General features: G+C 30.6%; 5 protein-coding genes across 5 annotated transcripts; 4 read left to right on the top strand and 1 right to left on the bottom strand.

Moving 5' to 3' along the window:
• Positions 1-1506: 1506 nt before the first annotated feature.
• LOC108914472 (HMG domain-containing protein 4) lies at positions 1507-5610 on the top strand. The gene is made up of 5 exons (XM_018720301.1): positions 1507-1618; positions 4390-4568; positions 4624-4873; positions 5036-5307; positions 5361-5610. Exons 1-5 carry the CDS (start codon positions 1582-1584, stop codon positions 5532-5534), a joined length of 912 nt encoding a protein of 303 aa, XP_018575817.1. The 5' UTR covers positions 1507-1581; the 3' UTR covers positions 5535-5610.
• Positions 1816-2990, top strand: LOC108914471 (U3 small nucleolar ribonucleoprotein protein IMP4). Its single transcript, XM_018720300.1, has 2 exons — positions 1816-2644; positions 2729-2990. Exons 1-2 carry the CDS (start codon positions 1892-1894, stop codon positions 2915-2917), a joined length of 942 nt encoding a protein of 313 aa, XP_018575816.1. The 5' UTR covers positions 1816-1891; the 3' UTR covers positions 2918-2990.
• Positions 5611-13369: 7759 nt separating the features above from the next.
• LOC108914473 lies at positions 13370-15716 on the bottom strand. Its single transcript, XM_018720302.1, has 3 exons — positions 15559-15716; positions 15268-15418; positions 13370-13838 (listed from the first exon to the last, which is right to left on the bottom strand). Exons 1-3 carry the CDS (start codon positions 15621-15623, stop codon positions 13371-13373), a joined length of 684 nt encoding a protein of 227 aa, XP_018575818.1. The 5' UTR covers positions 15624-15716; the 3' UTR covers position 13370.
• Positions 15717-15913: 197 nt separating this feature from the next.
• On the top strand, positions 15914-16389 carry LOC108914469 (male-specific sperm protein Mst84Dd-like). Its single transcript, XM_018720298.1, has 2 exons — positions 15914-16236; positions 16287-16389. The coding sequence occupies exons 1-2, from the start codon at positions 16078-16080 to the stop codon at positions 16293-16295; spliced, it is 168 nt and encodes a 55-aa protein (XP_018575814.1). The 5' UTR covers positions 15914-16077; the 3' UTR covers positions 16296-16389.
• Positions 16390-17025: 636 nt separating this feature from the next.
• On the top strand, positions 17026-17653 carry LOC108914470 (male-specific sperm protein Mst84Dd-like). Its single transcript, XM_018720299.1, has 2 exons — positions 17026-17257; positions 17512-17653. The coding sequence occupies exons 1-2, from the start codon at positions 17078-17080 to the stop codon at positions 17518-17520; spliced, it is 189 nt and encodes a 62-aa protein (XP_018575815.1). The 5' UTR covers positions 17026-17077; the 3' UTR covers positions 17521-17653.
• The last annotated feature ends 1517 nt before the right edge of the window (positions 17654-19170 follow it).

Raw genomic sequence — 19170 nt, 5'->3', positions numbered from 1 at the left:
TGATCTTGACGCAGTGTCGAGTCGCTTTAAGTATGGTTTTTATTGTACAGATTTCATGTGCAAAGAAAAATTGTATAAATAAGGTTTGAAAACGCAATTAAGTTTGGTTTGATTAAAATGTTTTTTTTAACAATAAGTATAAATGCACTTTTTTTTTAATGTTTTCTCTTTCACTTTTTGCTTGACCAGGTGTATGAGCACTTCTGAAGAATCTTCTACACCTAATTAAAATTAAATATATATCCAATTTCATTTTTATTTGTAATATTATTTACTTAAATAAGTTTTTATAAATTAACGTCTTGATTGCGTGAGTCCAGTCTCATGGAGCACTTTTTTTTAACGCAATAACAGTACTCTAACCTCACTTTAGTAACAAATCGAGCAATTTTTCCCACATATTTCTAGAAAACAATTAGAATTAGTTAAAAAACAATATTTTTAAAACTATGAAAGACAAAATTATATTTATCTAAATTTATAATAAAATATATCGCAGAAAACACTGTGAAACGGAACGCGCGCCACATATTTCAAATCTATTGCGTATTTTCCGCAACGCATGGGATGGCACCCTTACTGATGCACGATGGTCACGCGATTACAACGGGTCTGTGATCAGTGATCACGCACACACATGTGGTTATCTGTTTAGAAACTTGTGCATGTGGTTCCATGCTGAGTATAGAAAACAGTAAATTTACTTCCCCTCTTTTGTGGACCACAACCCCACTGTTCTAAAAGTCCAGTAAAGGGACGCGTGATCTATGCGCAATAGCAAGCCCAGCTCCTAGTCCACCAACAAGCGAGACTTAGCTTTCAGCTTTTGAAGTTCCCCTACTTGCGCGTGGTCTTTGCGCAGTCATTTAAAGCGACATGAAAAATGAAACTAGGGTCCATTTTTTAATAAATAGGTTAGATAGGCAATGAATTTACTGTTTTCTATACTTTGGCTGAGATAAGGTCAAAACCATAGATTTTAATATAATATACTACTCAAAACGGATGAAAGTTAGTTAATTTCAACTTTGTAGCGAGATCGTTGAAGTAGAATGACAGAGATACATACGGACAATGCATCTGGATGGAAGAAAGGGCCCTAGCCGGCGGGGCCCAGCCAGGACAAAAGGAGGTCCCATAAAGCGCCTACACCGGCCGCATTTCCGGTCGGGGTAGACGACGGATGTGGCCCACCTACGAAGGCTGTCCAGGCCTACACGAGATGAGGCAGGATAAAGAGGGATAATCCCCCTCGATCCCAAATCATTGAGGCCAATTTCTGGCCATGGAATAATGGCGCATCTGGATGGACCAAATTTCGCATATACGTATCACGGATACGGATATCCGTGATCAGCACGCATGTGGATCCAGGCTCAGGATTAGGAGTTTGACATTTTGCACTCGAAAGCAGCTCAATAAAAAAAATTTGGTGGTTAAAAATAAAACAAAAAGTTTGTCAAAATATTGTTATGTTGCAAATTTAACATATTATTATAACTTCGATATTTTTGTTGAGTTAATTTATTTTTTCTTTATTGTTTGGGTGTATATTAAGACATTAAAATTAATATTTTAGCTATGGAAAACTTCCAGTCCAAGAAACAGAAAAATGAAGGTAAGTTGTGAACTGAATATTGAATTTGTTTTTGTAAAAAAAAATAAATAGTGTATACAGTTCATGTTAATCTGCTTTTGTAAACCTTTATAATATATAAAATGTTTATTGTTACTTACCTGCATGCCTATGGATATGAAAATACATTATTTATTTACTTCTGTCAAAAAGTTACCATATTAGACAGTTCGTGTTAGCACGTTGACGTGATGAGGTTAAGGTGCCTGTTAGATGTGATTTTGTTAATTTTGTTTTTCCAAAAAATTTGAAAAGATGTTGCGTCGACAAGCTCGCTTACGACGAGAGTATTTATACAGAAAAACAGTCGAGGATAGGCAAAAGTCAATACAAGAAAAGAAAGATAAAATAAAAAGAAGTTTAGAGGAGAATGTACCCATACATGGAGATCTACAGAATAAAGCTCTTCACTATGCTAAAAAGATAACATGGGAAGATGCTGGTCCTGAGGCAGCGGTTCAGTTTGGTGGTGAAAGTGGAGGAGCTTTAGCAAATTCTCAAGATGATGAATACCGATATGCTGGTGTAGAAGACCCCAAAATAGTTATAACGACATCGCGAGATCCCAGTGCTAGATTAAAAATGTTCGTAAAAGAATTACGTCTAATTTTTCCTAATGCTCAAAGAATGAATCGTGGTAATTATGAGATGAAGCAGTTGATTCATGCTTGTAGAGCCAATGATGTCACAGACTTTATAGTTGTTCATGAACATAGAGGAGTACCAGATGGTTTGGTGATTTGTCATTTACCATATGGACCAACGGCATATTTTAATATGTCTGACGTTGTTATGAGGCATGACATACCTGACATTGGCACTATGTCGGAGCAGTACCCACATCTTATATTTCACAATTTTAAAACCAAACTGGGTGAACGTATTATGAGTATTTTAAAGTATTTGTTCCCTGTTCCTAAAGAGGATTCAAAGAGAGTTATAACTTTTGCCAATCATGATGACTACATTAGTTTTAGACATCATACTTATAAAACCGTTGAAAGACAAGTAAGTTCTTAAAAAATATATGTACATTTTAAAATACTTTGATAAATTAAATGCTGTACTTGCTAATATAAATAATAATTACAGGTGGAACTGAGTGAAGTTGGACCACGTTTTCAATTGAGGTTGTATGAAATAAAATTAGGAACTCTGGATATTGCCGATTCTGCAGATACAGAGTGGGCCTTGAGACCTTATATGAATACCACAGTTAAACGACGATTTTTAAGTGATGAAGATGGTTGGAAACAAGATGAAGATTTAACAGAATCATAGATACAAATGTTTAAATAACTTTTAACCTTAAGTACATTTATTTTTAAATTTTTTAAATAAAGACCATTGTAAATGTATTGTTAAAATTTTCTGCCTTTTACATATATATGGGATAATAGTCCTCTTTATGACAATAAATTATTGATTCAAACTTATTATAAAGAAATTTGACTTTTTATACCATTTTTATTACTTAGTTTAGCATATTAAAAAGTTAGTTTTGTTCTTTAATATACAAGGTGTTCCATTTTATAGCTGTATAAGCCATTAATATAATGACTACGTGCAACCCACTTCAGCTCTAGTGAAAGTTGTTTTAGCGTTATGACAGTTCTGCTTCATGTCAAGTCATGCCATATAACAAATATTTCCATATTGCAGTGTTTTTTTAATTCTTGAAAATCGCAAGTCCTACACCAGCCACACTTTTCAATTAGGCATTAAAAATTAATTTTCCAGTAAAAAGTGAAGGCCGTTCATGTAAATTGCCCTCTTTTCTCCATATATTGATAGAGAAACAAAAATGGATAAAATAAAATGCAGTGGCGGCTCTTAACTTCCATACCAGGGGGAGCGGAAAAATTTAGATACCAAGTATTGAAAAAGAAATCAAAGACAATTGGGTAGTTTTTTTAAAGTACTATTGAAATATAGGGAAAATGTGCTCAACATTATTTTTTATAGTGAAGGTACATACATTCTTCTGATTTTGTACGAAATAAACTTTTTAATCACTTTTTCAATAAAGTTTAGTATTTCTCATACCATTGATTTTTCATAGATAGCATTGCAAGTGATGTTAGTTTGTCTTTATTGTCTAATTTAAACATTTACTATCTTACACATAAATAAATTACGTTTAATAAGAAAAAAAAGCAGTAAATAGCTATTACTTGGTTACGGTTAGACTACACAGAGCCCAAACTACATAGTAAATAAGCACTACTAGCATTCTGTCTTTCACTGCTGTGATGGTAAACGCTTTACAGATTTAGGGACAAGCTACGAGGAGCCCAAACATTCTGTGTTTTTAAAATCAATTTTGCAATTCGAATTAAATTATATGCACAATAAAAATTTAACACTTCCTTTTTAATGTGATCCATAAGGCTAATCTATTTAATTGTCTAGGTAACACTGTATAACTAAATTTTAAATTAAAATTTACTATGAAAAGTTCGAGGGTTCTTGGGCTGATAAACACAAGACAAATTGTGGCAAAAAATAAAGGAAAATTGTAATTTCTTCAGGGAAAATCATGCCATAATAACTTCCTCTATAAATAGCCTGATTAGAAGATGTCAAAAGTGTATCGATGCGGAAGGATTTTGTTTTGAACAATTGTTGTAGGACCCGTCTTTATTAATTAATTAATTAATTTTTTTTTTATTTGAAAAAAAGAGTAATCATTTATTTTGTGGTAGTTAGTAAGGATTAATTCCATTATAAAGTGACCCACTTGATAATTATAGATCTAGAGGTAACTGGAGTTTCAAGAAGTGGTAGAGTAAGAAAAAAGTCGTCAAAATTAGTAGATTTTGAATCACCCGATGAGATAGACAGGACTTTTAATAAAAAAGGACCTTCCGCAGTTGCTAGAAAACTGGAGACCTTTGAAACACCGCCTAGGAAGTCACAAAAGTTTGATGAGGTAGAACTGATTAAATTTAAAAAATGTTATCAATATTTGTGTTTCTTTATTGTAGATGTATATGAAAGACGATAATTATGAGAATTACGATATGGAAGAAAGTGGTTCAGAATATAACAGTGAATATGAACAGCCTGCAAATACAACTGAATCAAGTATAGATGAATCTGTTGAATCAGACAGTGATTATGATGATGCAGAAGGAGGTGGATTTAGAAGACTTGATACAAATTCTTCGAAAAAGAAATTGGTTATAAAAGATGGTAGAATATTGAAGACAGATAAACATAAAGGAAAAGAAAAAGGTAAGACATAGATATCCATGTATATAGTGGAGGTAAGATTTGTAACAAAAATATATTTTACCAACATTTATACAATGTCTTCACCACTTAAAAATGGGTTTTTAATTAGTAAAAAACCATTCATGGTTTATTTTGTGCCATTTACTTAATTTCCTTATGTAGAACAATTTGGTGGAAGTTTCAAACCAGCAACTAAAATGACACCAAAGATGACGGGCAAAAAGACACCAACAAATAAACCAGGTCAGGGTCCACTAGCAGCTTTTCAAATTAGTGGGAACACTTATGAAAATGTCAATGTGTCACCACCAAGTCCAAGAGGAAAAGAAGCCCCATACAAAGTTATTGGAATTAAACCTATTGATGTTGCTGCACATTTGAAGCTTCTTGGAGAAAGTCTAACTATTATAGGAGAACGTTTAAAGGAACATGAGGTATTATTTGAAACTGAATTTTATAGTGGCTATTAGGACTTGCTGATTTTTAGGGACAAATAGCAGTATCAGGAAGTTTATCTGTTCTGTTAGATTCGCTCTTATGTGCTCTTGGCCCCCTGCTGTGTCTTACCCAGCAGATTCCGGAATTACAAGAAAATTCATGTACTCCTGAACAACTCATGAGTACTTTAGACAATGTGGCATTCATTATGCCCGGTCTCTAAGAAATAGTTGTAGTAGTGTTAATTATTAATTTTTTTTCTGAAGTTGTATTAGACAATTATTATATTATTATTATTATTACATGAGACATTTTCATTAAGAGATTTTTCACAATCACTTTTATTTTGTTTTTCATTATGTTCTTAAATTTATTTTATTTTCAATGTTTTGAGATGATTTAACTAAATTTGGAAACTATACCATACTTCTTCAATAATACAAGGTGGGCCATAGAATGGTATCATAAAGAAATATAAAAATACTTGTGTTGAATATATTAAAATAAATTCCTGTGTAACATTTTGTTACAAATGACGGGTGATATACAGGGTGTTAATTAAGTATGTACAATAAATTCAACAGAATCATTCGAGTGATTTTTAAGACAAAAAGTTCATATAAACATTGGTCCACTAGAAAACATTTATTTAGAAACTTTTTTGTTCCTTGATACTTTTTCCTAAAATGCAATGTTTTCAAGAAAAATGTCAAAATGCGATCAAATGCATATCGTGATTCGCCATTTTTCTCAAAAACATTGCGTTTTACGAAAAAAATATCAAGAGACAACAAAGTTTCTAATTGCAATGGTTTTCTAGGGAACTAATAATTTTTAAGAAATTCAAATATGCGACAAAATGTTTTTGGTTCCAAAGATGAGGGGGCCCACGAAAAAGTGTCTTATGGGGGTTACAAGCCAAAAAGCGTAGCACTATCAATTCCACGTCATAAAACCCCTGTGTACCAAATTTAGTGATTCATGTACAATAGGGTTCTGAGCTATAAAAAAGACTATTCTTAGGGGCGGATTTCAGGGGTCTGTAACTTTGAAAGAGGGGGCCACTTGGAAATATATTTTTTACGTTGCTAGTAATTCCAGTACAATAAAATCGATTCACAGACACATTTTCAGAAAACATTTGATATGTTTATTAATTAGAAAGGCATAATTCGAATAAGATATATTAAAATTTCTTTCGATGTAGCAACTCATATGAACGTATAAAATAATAACAAACAAGTTTCGAATAAAACATATTTGGTGAATATTTGTTTGTTTACTTGTCACCAATTTGTCGAGGATATGTCAAACAGTAGGTACACAAGATGTTTGCGTAGAGTGGGTTAATTTTTAAAAACATGAACTGTATTTAAAATGCTGGACTGTTTAGAATAAATGTTCGTAGAAACTTTTTTCCTTAAAATAATCTAAAGAAATATTATTAAGAATATTATCATAATTTTTCAGATGCAATACGTGTAAAAACACTTTCAAATAATTTTATGTTATACAGTGTGTTTCACTTAAAGTCGGGACACCTCCGTATTTAGGATGGCGTTGGCCGATTTCCAAAATTCTCTTTTTTAGTACTCAAAAAGGTCTACTTTTGGATATTATATTTTTTGATGTAATCTTTTCTACGGCCTACTATCATTAAGAAAAGACCCTCAAAAATTAAAAAACATAGGCATTTTTTTAAGAAAGAAATGGATATCATTTTCGATTTGATCATACCTCAAAACCCTAAATACAAAATTTCATTATTATAGCTTTTACAGGGTGTTTACAAAATAGCTGCAAACATCGAAAAATTCCACGTATTGCAGAGTGTCCTGTATTAACAGTGGAAAATATTTTCAAGATATTTTTTCATAATTTTAATAACGGAAGGTATATCCATGCAATTTCATTGATTTCACTCATACAGGGTGCTCACAATAGGACAAGCAAATTATTTTTTTTATTATACCAGAAATGAGTTTCACAACTAGGGTTTCTGGTCGAAACTTCTCGAAACGAGAATTCCCGGGAAATCTGGCCTTACTCGAGATGAGAAAAAAGTGTTGAGAAATTGAGAAATTTAAAAATCACATGCGTCTTAAGTTCTTGAATTTTGAAGTAATTGTGCTTGTCTATGCCCTCCCTTCTCGTGCCGCTGCACGTTCGTTTCGTTCATGCGTTCAGGTCCTTTCTCAACAAATAGCTGAGCGGTTAAAGTGGTTTCTCGACTAGTTCATGATTTATTTATTTTAAGCTTTTAAGGCTTTAGTCTACTTATGTGATTCTTATTTTTTAATGTACCTAGTTATACGAGTGTGTAGAAATTTTATAAGGAGATACCTAATGTTGATGTTGATTGTTGTTGATGAATAGGAAGAACGCTTCTGTATCTTTAAATTAAAACTTGTATTTTTTAAAGATTTCTTAGGTTAAATTCCGTATCTACTATTTGTTTAATTAAAAGACTGCGTGATTAATGATTATTAATAATTATTGGAAGGAAGCTACGATTCAAAAACATTGAAATAAACATAAGTATATTAAAAGTGTTTAATAAAAAAACAAATTAAAGGTTTTCAAGAAGAATATACTCAAAGTTTAATTTAGTTTTGTTAGTAGAAGTAGAAACATAAGTAATTAATAAAAATACTGAATAAATAATAAATGTTGATGATGATTGTTAAGTATATTAGCATGTTTTTATTTCGCATTGCAATACCAAAATTATGACTTCTTTAAATTTCTCGAGAATTCGAGAATTCCCGGGAATTCCTAGTCGAGAATTTTCGAGTCCTGAGAAAAAAAGTAAGCCGAGAAATCAAAAACTCTATTCACAACGAAATAATGTTTAAATATTACTGTTTTCTATTAGTTCACATCATTTGGTATGCACTGTTTAATTCGTCTCATCTTATTTCTAATAACTCTCCTCAACTGATGTGGTGTTATTTGGCGACATGTTTGTCTATTACATAAATCTTCTCTGTTCTGGGACCTTGTTTTATACATTATATTTTTCACAGTTCCCCATAAAAAGAAATCAAGAGGTGTTAAGTCTGGAGCTCTTGACGCCCACTCAGCTAACGGACTGTTGTGACCTCTCGGGAAACACTCATTCAACCAATGACGTACTATTACCGCATTATGAATAGGTACTCCATATAATTGAATGTAGAGGTTCTGTCTTACATGAAGAGGAAATGCATGTACTGAATCCCAGAAATCATTGTTTAAAAAATTCATAAAAATCTGTGCGTTTAGATTAACGTAAAAAAAGAAGGGTCCGATTATTCGATCACATAAAATCCTACAAAACACGTTAATTTTTTTAATTAAGATTTATGTAATATAATTAGACAAGCATGTCGACAAATAACACCATATCAGTTGAGGAGAGTTATTAAAAATAAGAGGAGACGAACTGAAGAGTGCATGGTGGACTAATAGAAAATAGTAATACATATTTAAATATTATTTCGTTGTGAAACTCATTTCTGGCATAATAAAAAATATATATATTTGGCTGTCCTATTGTGAGCACCCTGCATGAGTGAAATTAATGAAACTGTATGGATATACCTTTGGCTAATAAAATTATGAAAAAATATATTGAAAATATTTTTCACTGTTAATACAGGACACTGCAATAAGTGAAATTTTTCAAAGTTTGAACCTATTTTGTGAACACCCTATAATAATGAAACTGTATTTAGGGTTTTGAGGAGTGATCAAATTGAAAATGCTAAACATTTCTTTCTTAAAAAATGCCTAATATGTTTTTTAATTTTTGAGGGTCTTTTCTTAACCCTTTCGCTGCGCAATACGTCTGAATGTAGCTACCTCGTCGTGCGCGAAAGTTTATCGCGTGTGAATATATACGTCTGGAGCAGTTATACCACTTTTACAGTTTTACATTATGTTGTGTTAAATTATGATTTACGATAAATTTTACGATTTTATTTTAAATAAAATACAGGATATCGACAGCTGTACTAAATAGAAACTGAAAGAGAGATGAACAATCTTGGCATTATTACCAGTACCTCCTTCCATAAAAATATTTGTCACAATCGCTATTAGATCCGCCCGCAAAAATTCCCCATACTAATTGCACTAATGCGCATGGTTGCGAATATATACGGTTTGAGCAGTCTGATCCAATAACTATTCAAGCGAATTAATCCGTCTGGAGCAGTTTGAGCCCTATAAATTTTTAGCGAATAAATACGTCTGGAGCAGTGAAAGGGTTAATGATAGTAGGCCATAGAAAAGATCACATGTCAAAAAATATAATATCAAAAAGTAGGCCTTTTTGAGTACTACCACACAAAAAAAAAGAATTTTGGAAATCGGCCAATGCCATCCTAAATAGGAAGGTGTCCTGACATTAAGTGAAACACACTGTATGTTAATTATTAACAAGTTTTCAATAAATAAAACAAATAATTTTTTACTTTTTTAATATATGATAAAAATGATTAAATGTTGTACATAGCAGTAAATTGTAAAAGCTGCATCATTAATTGAAAGAAGTTTATTTTTAATTAAAATTTTTTGTTGTTTTGTTAAACTTTAGTCAGATATATGTATATCTTGTTTAAATTGTATCTGTAAATAGTAGGTGTTCAAATTTTGTTATATACAAATAATCACTAATGGTTTTGAATATTAAAAAGAAATGGAGGATTAGATGATTTAATTTAACCCTGGACTGGAGTTATAAATATGACCAATATTTATTATTATATTTTATTACTGAAGTAGAGACTACAAATAAAATTTAAATAGGAGTTCTTATAAATAAAATTACATTTCATGTCAAGAAACTTAAAAAATGTAATGAAACGATCAATAGTTAATCAAAAATACTTTAAAATTACAAAAAGCCTTTGCAGTGGAACATTATTTACAACCGCAATATATTATAATTATTCAAGACAACTGCTAAAATTCATTATATGAAGTATATTTTCTAACTTCAAAGACAAAGAAGTGATATAGGCACTTGTAAGTAAGACTTCTGAATAATAAGGTTACATAATATATGCTCAAAATAAATTACTTAATGATCACTACGTACATAATATAAAATTATTACTGTTCAGAAATAAATGTTAAACCTAAATTTAATTGTTACTTTAGAAGCTTTAATTATGTTTACCTATATTTTTCCCATTTTATTTGGTTTGTTGAAATGTTACAATTTATATTTTTTATAGTTCCGTAGAACTTTCATCTAAACTGGTATAGCCTCATAAATCTTTAACTAAATATATTTTTCTTAACTAAAACTATAATTATTTAAAAATTTCTTGCGCTTACTATAATATTGTAAAAATCCACTTAAATAATTACACGAAAGAGCTTATATTAAATTTAAATAACATTAATTTATAGTACCACTTACGTTCCAAATTACTTTTTTCTTAACCTATCCTGTATTAATAAGTCTAAAATTATTAGGTTTATAGTGTAGTTTTTGAAAAATACTTTCTAACTGAAAATTCGAAATTGAAAATATCCGTTTCTCATAGTCTAATCTAATAAATCAATAAGAAAATTAATGGCATGTAATCATTATCAGTTTTTATAAAAAAGAAAAGAAATCACTCAAAAAGTATAATCAATTTACTAACAAAAAAGCATTTTTGTACATCTGTACATCAGCTTTATTATAAATGTATTCAACATTTCAATGTTCTGTTTATTTTTCTAAAATATGGTTTTCATTACTCAAAATGTGAACAAATAAGATGGACAAAAATTTGTACTACTTTAAAGTAGATTAAAAGCATTAAATCTTATGCATTCGAAACCATTTTGTTTTTTGTTTTGTAACAGCATTGCTTGAAAAATGTCATTAAAAAAAATAGAAAAATATAAGCAAGATGTATAATTCTTTTGAAGTAAAATGATTATATATTGAAAAAAAATTCATATATAAAAACTTAATATTGATTACATGCTAAATTAATTTTTTGCAGTAAGTGTAAATTTTGTATTATAATGGGTGTTAATTAATATGTGTTACCAATTTGTAGGGTATGTAGATGATTAAAAATTGACTAACTTTTAATAAGAAACTCACCATTTCCTAGTTAGGTATAGTAGGTATCTACCTGAATGTTAAAATTTAGTAATACCCATAAACGAAGAATGTTTTTTGATTATTTTCAGTCTAGATCGAGCTAATACTCTGTGATAGATGGAACCATGGTCATTCCCTGGACTTTAACCCTAATTTTATTTTTGTGGGATTATATAAGTCTGAAGAGAAAGAAAAACATACAAAAAACATCGGGTATATTCGAAAATGATTCAGACATTCAAATCAGTGAGTTTCCAGATGAGCTCTTATTAAAAGTTACTTAACTTTTTATACCGTACATACCCTATAAATTTGTAACATGTATTCATTAACACCCTGTATAACTGCTAATATTGGCATCTGATTTTCAGTATTTCAGATGCTAATCTAGTTAGATGCCCGACTTATATATTTGATATTAATGTTTTCAACTTAACTTTGCATAGTGTAAACTATTTCTACAAGTTTATAAATTCAAAATGTTTCCAGAAACAATATAAAAAATATTATCAAAGTATCGAGTAACTAACAACATAGTATGTCTTTTCATAATAAAAAGTAACATAACAAACTATATTTATCGAATAAGATATTAATAACACTGCTTCAACAAATTCTTTTATATATACGAATAGGTGTAGGGAAATTTTGATTTTTAAATAGAACAACATCACCTTGGTATAGTAAATAGGAAATTGTAATTGTGAGTTGATATTAAACATTTCTATAGGTACCAGTGCACCTAGAGGAATTAAGGGGCTATGCCCTTCCTCAAATTTTTGAGTCGTGGAAAATATTCAATATTCTCAATTCAATACAAAAAATAATTTTTTTTATTATAGGTGTCTTGTTTTTTTTTGATATAGCAATTTTATTTTTGTAGATATTTTACTTGGTAAGTTTCGCTCCCTCATAGTTTTTTCTGGGTGCACCGTTACTAGAGATAAACTAACTTCAACAGTAAAATATTAAATTAATATTTGAATATTTTCTTTTTAATGCTGGATGATCTATTATGATTCCTTAAAAGGTGGTTGGTTTCCAAAATAATTAAAAGGTTCTTAAGAATATTTCGTGCTACACATTCCTGTTTCATATTTGTAAATATTCAATATGCATGATGCTATTTTCTACATTTTTCTAAATTGTTTTCATGATATTTCAAATTTGTTTATATTTTTGCTTTTAGCAAATTATATTTTTAAATTCACATCTAATCCTCCTATAGGTACCTAATTTTTTGCTCCTTTAACTTACTACTATCATAATTATCATAATTTATTATCGTTTAGATTGTCAAAGTTGCTATTGTAAATATATTTTTTTAAAATTCAAACTGTCCATATTATTGCATTTTAAGTGTAATTAAAAATTTAATAATATACTTCATGTGTACTGAAAATAATTGTTTAAAAATGCTTTGGTGGTTTAAATTTTAGATCTGTTTTAAAACTCGCCAAAATATTTGTTTGAAAGCAATCACATTTTTTACCGCATAACTGATTTCTGTCAATTAATGATGCAACTTTTGCAATATTAATTATTTAATGATAACTTAAAAATGAATGTCTGGGTCAGAGTTCAGGTAAAAAGTTGTACCAAATGTATCCAAATCTTCCATTGATATTAGCTTCTTAAATGAGTAGAAAACATATTTTTTAAAGCTCCCTTAGTGTTAAAACGAATCAATGTAATCTTTATCAGATTCAGTTAAATTAACTAATTTATAAGTTTTATCATTTATCAGTCGCAGCAAAAATGTAGTTATATAACTTATGTCTAAGAAGCTATAGTGAAATCAATGAAAGACAGGGTTATTTTCTGGTATTACAAATTATTAAAGAAATTTGTTGCTTTGAAATTAATTTGTTCTTTTTCATTTGATGTACGAAAAGTATTATGAAGACAACTCGTCAGTCTAGCAGTTTCCCGGTTGCACTTTCTAAAACAGAAAGGATCCAGTCAGATTTAACATACAGATTTCTTTCTATGTGGAGGAGGTTCAAAGCAGTGTGCTTTGCAGATGCCATCGTATTTGCACTCACCATCCTTAGGCTTCCAATGTTTACAACATGGTCTAGTACATGGTTTAGGTTCATAAGGACCACTTACTTTTTTAGGTTTGGGAGGACACGGTTGAATTTCCGCACACCAGACCCCACAAGGGTGACATCCAGGTGGCGGGCACAGTTTCATGGTACATGGTTTGAAGCCAGTTGGACAGCCCTTGTCGCGGTGATTATTCTCTTTCTTTTTTTCAGGGCATAATGGATTCTTCCCGTCTGTCGTTACCCCTCTACTCTCATTATCTCGCATTTCTTTGTAAGCGCTACCGCCATTGGGCGCATCCTCTGATTGTGTGTGATAATCGATGTTATAGTTATTGTAAAAGTTGGCATATCGAGTTTCTTCGGCTTCTTCAGGGCTCATTTCTGGCTAAAAGGTGAGACACTTTGATTATCCCGTGAAACTTATTCACTTCTGTATATTAGACAAAATATTTCTGTCAAATAAAGGTTTTGTAGTAGATTTCAAATTCTATATGTTCTAATTGTATAACTATGTGTGGTGGTAAAAAAAAAAAATATATTTCCTTGATAATATCCAGGAAAATTTGCATTGTTGCATTTATTGCACTGATACTGTACACCGATCATTCATTTTTGACGCCAATAATTTTTTAAATTATTTATGTGAAATATGGACATCATGTCCTGGTATATGGGTGTATAGACCATTAATATTAACACTTATCATATAGGGTGTAATTCCAATGTATCAAAAGTGAAAGAGTGCTTTCCTCGTCCAATTATAAGAATATTTGGCTTGATACTTACATGCAAGATGTTGTAATGAAAAAAAAAATAAAAAATATATCTAAATCTTTCGAGAAATGCAGATATCACAAAAATTTGTTATTTTTTAAATAAAATTTTATTTTGAACGAAAATCATATTTTAAAATATTTTCCTCTGTTCTTGGCATAAAGTATGCTGAAGTTTAAAAAAGGCTATTAACAGATTCAGCAAGAATACAGGAATCTTTGAGAGGAGGAGGATATGTGAAACAATGTACTAAAAGCGTATTGAGACATGGAGATGATATTTTGAACATATTTTGTATAATCTTTCAATTAATTCTGTTATTTAAATATGTTGGCTTTAAAAATTGTTAATTTGTACCAAAACGGTTCAAAATTTTCAAATGGCATAAGATAATTTGCAAAGATGTAACCAGGATATTGGTCTGAACTGGTTGTTAATTTTTTTTCACATTAAATGTCATTATAGTTAAGATTTTCCATACATAATTTTCTTTTCAACTGTTCAGAAGATATTTAGAGATGTATCATTTTCATGATGAATCATAGATGTGAATATTTATATAAGAAAATATTACATTTTAAAACACTCCATCATTTTTAACATATTGTAAGTAGTTACACTTTCTAAAGATAATGAGAATGTACATACAAGTATTTCCAAACCATAAATTCCTCAAAAATGCAAACCCTAAAGCCGTGATTTTTTTTAGAGACATCTTTTTTATTTAAAATCAAATTACATTACCTTAATTTACATCCCTCGATTCGGTTTACCATTTCTTTAAAATAAAATGAATTTCAAAATGAATAGATCATTACTGAAATCATGACACTTTAGGTTTCAGATAGCAAAAATCGTCAAAATAAACTGTAGGATCTGCAATTTTTGAAGAAATTGTAGTTCCCAAACTTCATTTATGTTTTATTTGTGTTATTGGTCTGCAAATCTCTAAATTGGGGCGCACTGTATATTTAATTACCTACGTTTTTATTCTGTAACACGAATATACTTATGCGCTAAATGTTACAAATTGTTCTCACCTCATAGTTATTTGGAGTAGGACAAGGTAGTTGGAGCGGTTTAACTGGTTCTGGAGAAGTTGGCGCTAGTATTGGTGGTGGATAAACCATGCAGCAAGCGGCAAAGGGTTGAGTTTGTGGGGGACATACCATTGGCTGAGCTTGTCCATTGCTAAGTGCATAATTGACAAGTATGTGATTAAATTTATTACAAGCCTATGTAACGATGAATAGTTATTATTATAGGAGAATATAACTAATAAAATATTGATTGAATTATAGGAAGACAATCTAATCATTTATGTACTGTACCTGCTCTCTAAATCACATATTATGTCCTTCAATTGTCCCAATATTGCTCTGTCGGTACAAGCCATTTTTTAAGACACTTAACAATTTAAACGAACACAAACACAGAAAGACAGACTAAAAATTTACAGACCAAAATGGTAAATGAAACTGCTACACAAAATTTTGTTTATTATTTTGTTTCATGTGTGTCAAAACATTTTTCAGTTTTTTGAAAGAGTAGCCATGATTGTCATTTACAAATGTCTTCCTTTTCGTTTTTCCTTGTTTATATTGTCTGTGACAGTTATGTAAGTTTTTAGTTTATTTTATGATACAAAGGATGAAATATTAATTGTAAATTTATTTGGAGGAAAAGTATTCAAATATTACTTGAAAAAAATGAGAAGTTATCAAGAAATCTGTGAAGAAAAAATCGTTGCTATAGCTACAACTAAACACAGTTTGATTTAAACATTTTGATTAGAGTCCTCAAAATTATTAGTGAAAGAATTAAGCAGAAAATTACAAACAAACATCAATATGTCTAGCTGTCCCCCTTGCTGTCCAAATCTCCCTTGTTGTGCACCTTGTTGTATGCCTTGTTGTGCTCCATGTCCCCCCTGTGTCTATGTACCATGTATACTACCGTGTTCACCATGCTGTTCTCCTTGTTGCGTAGGACCTTGTTGTGAACCTAAGGTAAATTCGAATTCCTTTGAAAACAGAGTTTAACTTTTAATTACTTTCAGAAATGTTAGTTCGTCTGATCAAGATCTACACTCGTTTACTCTAAGGAAATTATAAAAAAAGGTCGATGAGGACTGTCAAGGCAAGTGCAAGAGAAGATTTATAGACAAGAGCTTTAATAAAATTTAAATGAAAAATGTATAATAAAGTTTACTTGTGGCTCGTATACTTATTGTAGTTTTTTTAAAACAAAATTTAAATAATGCATCAATAGATAGATAGCTACCTAAATAGCAATAGTGATATTTGGTTCAGAAGTCTTTACCACGGTACGAATTTTATAATCTTCAGAAATAGTATAAGAGATTGGTGTCAAAAATCCCCTGTGATCAGACTAATGGCCAATTTTGTTTTTAATGTGTTGGTCGTATGTTGTATAACAGGGTTTCAGAGTTTGCCCTTGTGGGGCAGGGGTAGGGGATGCGGGGGTAAATCAACAAATTTCCTAATCTGCCTTAATTGTGGCTGAAAGTACCGGCCCTAAAATTATTTTTTAGTATGTATGCACTTCACATTAGAAGTAATAATGTAGTAGAATATTTAAATAACATAACTTTTATTAAAAAAGTATTTTAATTATATTGTGGCAGTCTCAATATTTTAAATATTCTTGAATAACATTATTTGGCATCTACTACATTGACTGTGTGCATTAATAAGAGAGTCATGGAATCCATGAACAGAACAATTTCACTACCTTGGTAACACAAAATTTGTTATAAACAAACATTTTGGCCACAATATTCAAAATTCAAGTAAATATACCAAGATAAAATAAAAATAGAAATATAAAATGTCTTGCTGCCCCCCTGCTTGCTGTGCACCATGTTGCGCACCTTGTTGTGCCCCTTGCTGTGTACCGTGTTGCGTGCCATGTGTGTACTACCCATGCTGCATGCCCTGTTGCCCACCCTGTTGTCCCTCTCCTAGTAAAAATGGCAATGGTAATAAAAATGGTAACGGATCTAGTAAGGTAATAGTTTAAACTCCAAATTCAGTAGACTTGGTTTTTTACTTTAAAAATATACCCACATGTGAGAAAGCATTAATTTTATGTAAAAAATACACTCAAAAGAACACAGTGATCCCTTCTTATAGCTAATTTTTTTTAAAAGTATGGTTTAAAAAATGATAAACTTGTCATAACACAAGTAGATATATTTTTCTGTTTCGGTATGGACTTGCTGAAATAGGCTGAGTACTTACATTTCACATTTTTTCTTATAGTGCTGTTAATATTTACTTCCCTTGTGTACAACAAATGAAGAACTGTCCAGTAAGATTGCAAGATGTGAATTTCCAAATACATACGAAACAATTTTTATAGTAATTTTTGAAAATGTAAAATAAAAAATAATTAATAAACATTATGTGGCCTATCAAATCTATTATTTAATATTTAATAATGTAATTTAAGATGTATCGTTAATAATAAATAACAAAAGATCTAAAATTTAATCTTTGACACTGAAGAAATTGTAGTCTGTTGTGAAGGTAAGACTTAAATAGTATACGCACAATTTATTAGAAACACTTTCATTACGTCAGCACTGTCGGATTAAGAGTTTCAGAGGCCCCAAGCACAGGGGTCATGTGGACCTTTTGTTGCTTGGATTCGGAAGGTAGAGAATAAAACAAGGAAATGATAGCAGAGGAGAGGAAGTCCCTGGAGAATGGGGGCCTCAAGCATATGCTTGTAATTCTTACTGTAATTACATTGTTTATTAAAGGTTCCCAATATATGTATTGCGTTATTGCAAGTAAATTAATATTAGTGGATCTATTTTTCCTAAAGCCATGTTGAAAGGGGACTAATAATGTTATTTACATGATTTATGTACAAAGGAATATATTAATTTAAATTTAAAAGATTTAACCAAACTTGAAATCAGTGTTAACTGCCACTGTTGTTTAATATACAAATTTTATTTGGAACGAAAACAGTTTTTTGATTACTAATTTTACTGTTTTGGTACAAATTAGCAATTTATGTAAGTGATGACTAGACAAATTTCCAAAATATGTGTGTATCTCAAGTCCACTCTTTTAAATTAATAAATATCCAGAAAACATTTTTTAAATTTTAACACTGAAGTATAAATGTTTTTATAAGAAAATATTCATAAATTTGGACGAGAAAAATGCTTCTTCATTCTTGATATGTTGCGTTACATATTCTATATGTGAAATATCTAGCTTTAAAATATTATTGCTCGTTTAGAAAACAAACGTATATATTGCAATGTTTTTCAAATTTGGTTGAGTTAATTTTTATTTAAATATTTACCATTTGATATAGGTACGTTCGATAGAACGGTACGGTTTGGAAACTGCTCATATTAGGAAACAAAATGGTTACATATTATATTTTGTTTAGTCAGAGTTACATTATTACACTGTCGTTACATATTTTATCTCCAATTACACAAACAATACACTTCTCATTACATGGTAACATTTTTCCCTGACATGAATCATACATCATCTATTAATATGAAGGCCCACAAGATGGTCAGCAAGGTCCACAAGGTGGACAACAGGGCGCACAAGATGGCGGACAACAAGGCACACAACTTGGCACACAAGGAGTACAAGAAGGTGTAACCACAGGAACATAAACACAAGCTTGGGGAATGCATGGAACCGGCAGAGGGTCAAGTGGACACTTCGGAGGTGAAGGCATGGGGCACACGGTTACTGGAACACAACAGCTTGTAGGAGCACATGGTGGACAGGTTGGTGTACAGGAACAATTAGAGCTCATTTTTTAATGTCTTAAATGTATTAAAACATGAAACTAAAAATTTTGATTGATTTCAAAAAGTTTTAAAATACTGATTATTTATTTTGTTACTATGATACAATACTTATTGTATTTGACTATAA

This window comes from Anoplophora glabripennis, unplaced genomic scaffold (assembly GCF_000390285.2).
Source record: "Anoplophora glabripennis isolate ALB-LARVAE unplaced genomic scaffold, Agla_2.0 scaffold532, whole genome shotgun sequence".
Classification (NCBI taxonomy): domain Eukaryota; kingdom Metazoa; phylum Arthropoda; class Insecta; order Coleoptera; family Cerambycidae; genus Anoplophora; species Anoplophora glabripennis.
Note: the sequence above shows the minus strand (reverse complement) of the source record. Positions and strands in the feature narration are given on the sequence as shown.

Coding starts and splice junctions, on each gene's coding strand:
- LOC108914472 (XM_018720301.1), top strand. CDS start 1,582: ATGGAAAACTTCCAGTCCAAGAAACAGAAAAATGAAG. Junction 4,874..5,035: donor ACATAAAGGAAAAGAAAAAG/GTAAGACATAGA, acceptor TTCCTTATGTAG/AACAATTTGGTGGAAGTTTC. Junction 5,308..5,360: donor AACGTTTAAAGGAACATGAG/GTATTATTTGAA, acceptor GCTGATTTTTAG/GGACAAATAGCAGTATCAGG.
- LOC108914471 (XM_018720300.1), top strand. CDS start 1,892: ATGTTGCGTCGACAAGCTCGCTTACGACGAGAGTATTTATACAGAAAA. Junction 2,645..2,728: donor ATAAAACCGTTGAAAGACAA/GTAAGTTCTTAA, acceptor TAATAATTACAG/GTGGAACTGAGTGAAGTTGG.
- LOC108914473 (XM_018720302.1), bottom strand. CDS start 15,623: ATGGCTTGTACCGACAGAGCAATATTGGGACAATTGAAGGACATAATA. Junction 15,419..15,558: donor ATATGTGATTTAGAGAGCAG/GTACAGTACATA, acceptor TTATGCACTTAG/CAATGGACAAGCTCAGCCAA. Junction 13,839..15,267: donor CTACTCCAAATAACTATGAG/GTGAGAACAATT, acceptor CTCACCTTTTAG/CCAGAAATGAGCCCTGAAGA.
- LOC108914469 (XM_018720298.1), top strand. CDS start 16,078: ATGTCTAGCTGTCCCCCTTGCTGTCCAAATCTCCCTTGTTGTGCACCT.
- LOC108914470 (XM_018720299.1), top strand. CDS start 17,078: ATGTCTTGCTGCCCCCCTGCTTGCTGTGCACCATGTTGCGCACCTTGT.